The sequence below is a fragment of the Raphanus sativus genome, chromosome 5 (assembly GCF_000801105.2).
Source record: "Raphanus sativus cultivar WK10039 chromosome 5, ASM80110v3, whole genome shotgun sequence".
NCBI classification, from domain to species: domain Eukaryota; kingdom Viridiplantae; phylum Streptophyta; class Magnoliopsida; order Brassicales; family Brassicaceae; genus Raphanus; species Raphanus sativus.
In genome coordinates, this window is record NC_079515.1 from 19817142 (window position 1) to 19825031 (window position 7890).

The following is a 7890-nucleotide window of genomic DNA, read 5'->3' on the forward strand; positions in this document are numbered from 1 at the left end:
AAAAAATGAACATACATGCATAGATATGAATCCATACCGAGACTAACATTTAAAAGTTTGTTTTGCCGGACTGAACTATAAAAAATTTAGCTAAATGACGGCTAAAATTTGGTTTATATTTTAGAAGGCCGAAAGTCAGTGCTTCCTTTGCTTCCTCCAAGGGCCGATACTGCACTGCAGAATCCAATCTCACAATCTGCTTGGTTTGTCATCACCATTCTTTGCTTGTGTGGATGAAGAGAGTTGTAGCATGATATTGTTATTGTAGACTTTATAATGACCTCTGTCGTAGATTTGATGATCTTGGGTGAGGCATGAGCTATTTTATTGCCTTATCTTGCAACATGACGCAAGCTGTTTTGCCTGTAAACAACTCGTGAAAGGGATAAGCCATGTAATCCATTGTCTAACATTTTTTCTTGAGGTTCTTTAACTTTTACATGTTGTCGTGATGATAATGTGTGAGGAATGCTTCATCAAGAGCCTCAATTTTATGATCATGAATACAAACTTTGGTACTTGAAACAATCTTGATTCTTTCTAAATGTAGTTTTGGTGATGATGAATCTTACGCTTCTTCTTCTTTATAGTTACTAGTGGTTGGCCCGCCCTACGGGCGGGGTGTATTATTTTATGAAAATATTATATGAAGCATTTTTAAGAAAATATTCAAAACTGAAATATATTTTAAAATTTTATGAAGCATTTAAATATATATATACATTCTAGACTGAAAACAATATTATAAACTAACAAACAAAACACATAATAGAATATGTATATATATATATATATGTTTGTTTCAGTTTATAGTTATCTTTTATATGATGTTATCAGGTGTAGCATTTTGATCTCTTTTTTATTGTGAGGAAGACTTTTAATTTATATCATTGTGTTATGTAGTAGAAGATTTTTTTAATTTATATCTGGTTTTATGTGTAAAGTAGGAAAATTCAAGGTGCAGCGCGCGTCTATTCGTCGAAGTAAATTAGTATTTTGTTTTATGAAAGCTTGTATTTATGCTAGTGTCCTATAACTATTACATTATTTCTTTTATTTATTTATTAAGTTATTTTTAATGTATTCAGTTAAGTTTTTTTTTTTGACAAAATGTATCCAGTTAAGTTCTTTTCAATAATATTTGTAATGCTGATTGTCTGATATCACATTTATATGTTCGTTAGTAGGTGTGGTCCGAACGTAGTTTTACATTTGTAGGGTTCTGAGAGTTTGAACAGAGGGATCCTTTTTGAACTGTGTAGTTGTAAATGCATTGCAGAATCCATCGAGAAACCACGTGTCAGTGGTCAAGTGATATGTGATCCCTTCTATTGTCCGCAAGGTCGAGGGTTCGAGCCTACCTCTTGCAGATTTGTGGTGATTATCTTGAAGGATATTTGGGCCCAATACGGAGAAGCCCAGATCTGCTGCGCGTGGCCACTGGTGGCTTAACATGGAGTGATCACCAGCCTTCTTGGATACCTTCGGCGGGCTCTATGGCGAGTAATGCCCAGATTTCTGAGATGGTCATTAGGTGTTAGTTGAATTCCTCTCGAGGCATTCGGATACCAGGGTCATAAAAAAAATGCATTGCAGAAATTATATTGTTTTCGGGCTAAATGTTGTGGTATTACAAAATTTACCCTATTTTTGAACTTTTTTGTTATTTACTATCATTGATATTCTTCTACATTATTTGTGAGGGTTGTTGTGTACGGGGGCAAATATCTAGCTTTTGTAACTATTTACTTTATTTTCAAAATCCAAAAGAAGACGTTGTGGTGTTTTTTTACTTTGTTTGTTTAGGAGTGTATAGATGCTTGGTAGTGTGTATGGTATTTTAGATTGTTTTATTTATTAGATCTTGTTATCTTTAAAAATATAATATTTTGAATATGTATAAGTTTTTATTGTGTTTTTTCATGATTTAAATCTCAACTTCTCTAAGGCCAATGTGATAATCATTAAAAATGTATCTGCAAGATTTTCTCTTTTATTTGTTAGTTTGTCGGGGTTGGATGAAACATGAAAATGTAATATCATTAATGCAATTCTTTTTCTTCCTAATGATTTTTATATTTATTTTTAATATTATTTCTTTGGATTAAATTATGTATTTTTCACAAAATTATAACTTGTTAACCAAACTTTCGGTGATGATTTTCTTCGAGTATATAAGAGGTATTTTAAGCAAAAAGAAAGTATATGAGAGGTATTAGTGTATAGTCATAGTGTTTTTTTTTTTTGCCAGAACAAAAAGGAAGAAGGTTGGTGTTATTAGTGAAAACTGAAAAGAGAATTGTAAAAGAACTTTGGAGAAAATGAAGTAATACAATAGTTTGAGAGCTCAGACCTTTCTTTGCAAAATAATTATTTTCATGTTACTTTAAGAGTTTGGCCTTTCCAGTTCTCACAATACAATATTGGGGACCTCAAATTCCTCATTTCTCTCCGGAACTACATGTGCAGGTGGCTTAAGGCGATGGTGACTGTCAGTTAGAAATTATGAAACTATGTTTTAGAAAACGCAGCCAATTGGTGTGAGATGAACTGGTTGCAGAAGATGACCATTTACCCGATCTAGGAAGTGAGATCCTTTCTTTTTTTGCTAAATTGTAAATATCATTCATGGAAGATTTTATTTATATTGAAACAACTTTTGAGGTTATGACGCTCTGCTTCTTAATGGGAAGAGTTAAGTGACACTTATTTAAAGTTCATCTTAAGTCATGAGTACTGCAACGTTTGAGATCTGTAGTGGATGGGTTAAGAGGCTCAATAAGTCCATGGTAGTTGTTTTTCATACAAATACGAATTTTAGCACCTTATTATAATGTATAGCAAGTGTTGTTTACAATCAAGCAATTACATTTTGGTATCCAAAGACAGATGTATTAATCATTGGGCCTAAATATTATGAAATCAACATGCTAAATATTAAGGACCCTAAATATTATGAAAGCAACAATATTAGGATCACCTTCCTCGTTAAAGAAGATTCTGTGTGCATTCAGGTCACAAGACACTTTCGGTTTTCGTTATAAAAGTGATCAAGTGCTTGTGCAATTTAAGTCTGTGATTCGAACACGCATTAGTGGCTGCTTTTCCCCTGCATCCAAAGACATAAAGAGACAAAAAATAATATAAAGAAGATCAAAATAGGGATCTCATGACATAAGAAAAAAAGGCTTCTACAGACTACAGTAAATAAGATACTTGAAGAGAGTATCATTAAGCTCATACTCTTACCAACTATCTCTCGTCTCCTTCTACGCAACAACCAATAAATCTAACTAATCTCTTGTTTCTAAACTTCCCAACACCAGTAGCTTCTAACCCCTGATTCCACAAGTCAACCAAGGTCAAGACAAAAACAATATTCCCAGATTTACTCAAGTTAGTAACCTGCAATATTTATGCTAAATCAACTAAGAAACAGAGAAGTATAGTCGGATCCTATCATTTAAACGTAGCTTTACACCAAAAGTTCCCAGCTTTTCACAGATTTCAACAGCAAACGGATACATAATTTCATATTATCAAAATAATTAAGGCCTTTAAGCGACTTTCGAGATTGCGTTTGGGGTGATCTTCCGACCAACGGCGCCCTTTCCTTAGGCGTCAGAGCTTAATGTCGGAATAGATGGCGTCCGGTTTACTTCTGGTGGTGCTCTTCCTCTTCCGTTTCGGAGTTTCTGGTGGCTCTGCTTGAGGACGGTGGAGCAGCAGCCGATACCGAATATGTAAATCATGATGGGTTTGTCTCGATTGTTGAGAGTGCTCGTTAGTAGGAGATGGTGGTTCTCCCGGTGACGATTCCTTTCCGGCGTGATTGCTTCTTGACCCGTGCGTAGGAGGAGGAGCATGTGATTGCTCCGGCTTGTGAGACGGTGGAGACCCTTGGCAGTCAACAGTGGAAGAGTACGGGAGTCGTGTGTTCTTTATGGCTCCGGCGTTATGTGGCCGCGGGACCCCTCCGATGCGGCTATGCTTTGACTGTACACTGAGCAGCCTGTCAAACCACTGGTAATAATCCAGACGGCGGTCTTGCCTTTAGATTCAGTTGATCACAATCGCGGAGGAAAGCGTTTTTCATGATCGGTTTCCTCGTAGCCGCGGAAGAAGCAGGGGTCTTGCCGGTTGCCTTGTGATCGCTGGGAACTTGAGATTTAACAGTGGATTTCATCGTGATGGATTGTCGAGAGAGTTTTATGAAGTTCGATGGAGACAAAAGAAAAAATAAGAGTTGTATAAATAGATAGATAGATAGATAGAGAGGAAGGTGAAAAGAATCCATTGATGAAATTAAACAGAGCTTTTATTACAGCAAATAATGGAGGAGAAGATCGATTGATTGAAGAACCGAAATGGAGAGGGGGAGACGAAGAGAACGAAGTTGAATCAGAGACAGAACCGTGACTTAGTTAGGATAGGTATAAGGTGGGCTCTGTTGGGCCAACAAAAAAAAACACTAAGAATCTGCCTTGCACATCCGCAGACCCAAACGGTTAGCTCTTAAAATTCATGTCGATGTGGCATGACGTGTCAAAAATCTCAAATATTAGTGGTTGAATTTTTGTGTCGACGTGGACAGTCTCATGATGCTTGTTATTCTCCTTTTAGTATAGTTTTGATATTTAGTAAATTGTTAATTGGCCTTAGTAAATTAAAAGTGACAATCATATTATAACTTAAACTTCATAACTGTTAAATTACTTTTAAAACTGAAATCATTTAATTGTGAATACACGTATGAATTGTACTAAATAACTAGATTTTGACCCGCGCTTTTGAAGCGCAGAATATTTTACGATGAAAAATTTCACTAATAATTTAATAAATATTTTGGTTATTTTTAAAGAGTGTGTATTTAAAATATTTTTGCATTTAAATCAGTATTTTTAAATTCAACCCGATTGTGATTATACCGGTTAATCCGGAGATCTGACAATTCAATTTATGTTTTTAAAATATTCATATTAAAAATCACTAAAACCCGAGACTAACCGATTGAATTGATGGATGACCGATATGTAATCTAATTGGATTTAAATTATAATAGTTTCAAAATTTGTAATCTTATAATCGAAATTTTAAAGTTCACTATTTTGCAATTTATGAAATTATGACGTTTCTATAAAATTTTAAAGAAAAAATGATAGATATAAAATAACTAAGATTAATTATTGTATTATTTGGAAACATTGATAGTAGTATAAAAAATATATTGTTTGGAAATATTGATAGTAGTATAAAGAAATAAGTATATTGTTTGGAAACATGGATAGTAGTATAAAGAAAGGAACATTAGTGACTTAATGTATGTTTAACTATAAATTATAAAGGTGTATTTAATTAAAAACTTACAAAATAAATGTTATAGGTCGAACAGAATGTTTCTGTTTTAATAAGATAGATATGCATGCTCTAGTAGAAATTTATTATGAAGATTTATCTGAAAATATGTGTCGTCCAGTTTAGTGCAAGATCTTTGTTTTCCATACAACATTTAATAGTAAGATTTTTCAACTTTTATTACTATAATAACTCATTAGGCTTTAATTTTATTCGTTAACAAAAAGTTGACCACTCATTTCTTGTATAAATACACAATCTCTTCCCCTGCCTTCGCTTACCATTTTTTCTTAAAGCAAGTTAGAAACTTACGAAATAATTCAAGAAAAAAAATTCATCAAAAGCAAGAGTACTTCTCAGCATAGCATGGCTTCTGGTTTGTGTTTTTTTCTTGTTCTAATTACTTATGCTTCTTCAATAGTTATCAAAATCATTGACTATTTTTCTCACATTTTCTGCGTGGAGCTGATAAGTGAATTTGCTTGCGTATAATAACTCTCTGCAGGTAGTAGAACCGTACGACAATTAAATTTTGGAACGACTCATGTTATTGAGCCCATAGGAACCCATAAAGCAACTATAGTATGGCTGCATGACCTTGACCATATCGGACGCCGGTAGCAATCTCTCATGCTTTATCTTGTGTTCTTTTGTATACAAAAGTCCAGCAATTCATTCTCGTGTTAATTATACCAGCATGCACTGGTAGTACGTCATTCACGTTTTTTTTTAAAAAATTTAAAAGTTGTTTTTCTTTTTTTTTGAAACACTTTTTAAAACACGACGATTTCCATATTTTGCAAATACTAGTTTATCAGTTTGGCATCTCTGGTGAATCTAGTTGTCTCTGAACATTAAATATTTATTCATATATGAACTTGTGGAAATTCAAAGAAGCATACATTTCCTATGAACTTGTCTTTTCTTATAAGATATTAATTTTGTTTCACTAAATTAGTATATACATTAACTAGCATTTCTTATGTACTTCTACTCATATCTACGAATGTTAAATCTACAGCTGTATGAAGCCTCTGGAAGATTTGAATCTTCCAAATGTACGGATCGATCACTTAACATACATTTTTTCCATGAGTTAACTTTATGTAGCCAAAATAGAAAACTGAATTTTTTTCTCTATTACAAATATATGATTTGTCATAGATAAAATGGATTTGTCCGACTGCTCCCAGACTTCCCGTTACTTCCCTGGGTGGAAAAAACGCTACTGCATGTAAGATTAATTGATTTTAGTCTTTCGTTTTCGTTTTATTAAATTAACATTCGATGTCTATAAAATACTAATGGAAAAATTAAACTATTAATATTGCTTTTATAATTACCTATAATGAATCAGGGTGCGACATCACAAAAGTTTCAGAGAGCATGCAACATGATTTCGAATCATTAGATAGTGTAAATTCACGTGTTGCTGAAATTTTATATACCGAACCAACAAATGGTAAATCTGGAATTATATATACACTTATCAACTCTCCATGGTTTTAAATTACTCTTTTTAGAACTCACAAAATCTCCTTCTTATCAACTTTCCTTGAAATTTATCATTAAATCTAATACTATTATAGTATTATGTATAAGAAGAAATATGGCGAAATTTTTTTATATATATATGGTTCTCAAAACTTCTCATTTCATAAACGGTTTTCATTTTACTTTTTTATTCAGTTGGTCAACACCTGCCATTAGAAAGGCTCTTACCATGAGTCATTTAAAATGTATAGTACATCAAATATGTATTGTTAATTAATTTCATAATAATTATTATCATCATTGTTTTTTTTAATAAGAATGTGAATTTTCATCGTTGGATTTTTGGTACGTAGTTATTAAAGGTGTAGGAGGTGTCGGCTTGGGAGCAGCAGCAGCTCTATATTTTGCGAGTTCATGCGCATTTGGCCAGGTCCAGATTGAAAATCAAATAATTAACCCACAAATTGTTATAGGGATCAACGGTTGGCTTCCAGGCTTGACGTAGGCTCCATAAGCCCTTTAATCAAAATTTTCTAAAATTTAAGTTACGCACATACGTCTAATAATGGAAAGTGAAACTCAATTATGTAGGAGCTTACAAACCAATATGAATAATGCTTTTGGGACTTATATTCGTGCTGAATCGCAACGAATCTTACTTTTACACGGAACATGTATGTGCTATATAAGTTATACTCTAGACACATCTGATTTAGTAATTAAGTATCAACTGTGTGATCATCTTGTGTTTCGTTTGTTTGTCACAGCCAATGATGTAGTTCCCTCCGAGTTTGTATACAAATGTGTGGATTCCCTTCGAACAAATCTATTCCCAACCATGTTCAAACAATGTGGAGGGTATAAACATCGATTACTTCTCTCTCCTTTTCTTTTTCATATTTTCTGATTTTAGGTTATGTCATTTGCAGCGATCATGTGATGACTCAGATACGTCTTTGGCTCACACAAACCATTGGACTCTAAAAATGAAGTTAAACTCTGCATAAATAAAGCAAACGAGAACAAAAATATCGTAGAGTA

The 7890-nt window shown here is 33.3% G+C and overlaps 1 protein-coding gene across 1 annotated transcript; it reads left to right on the forward strand.

Annotated features, from left to right (window-relative positions):
• Positions 1-6524: 6524 nt before the first annotated feature.
• Positions 6525-7833, forward strand: LOC130494920 (uncharacterized). The gene is made up of 6 exons (XM_056985761.1): positions 6525-6589; positions 7045-7094; positions 7203-7350; positions 7441-7523; positions 7617-7707; positions 7779-7833. The coding sequence occupies exons 1-6, from the start codon at positions 6525-6527 to the stop codon at positions 7831-7833; spliced, it is 492 nt and encodes a 163-aa protein (XP_056841741.1).
• The last annotated feature ends 57 nt before the right edge of the window (positions 7834-7890 follow it).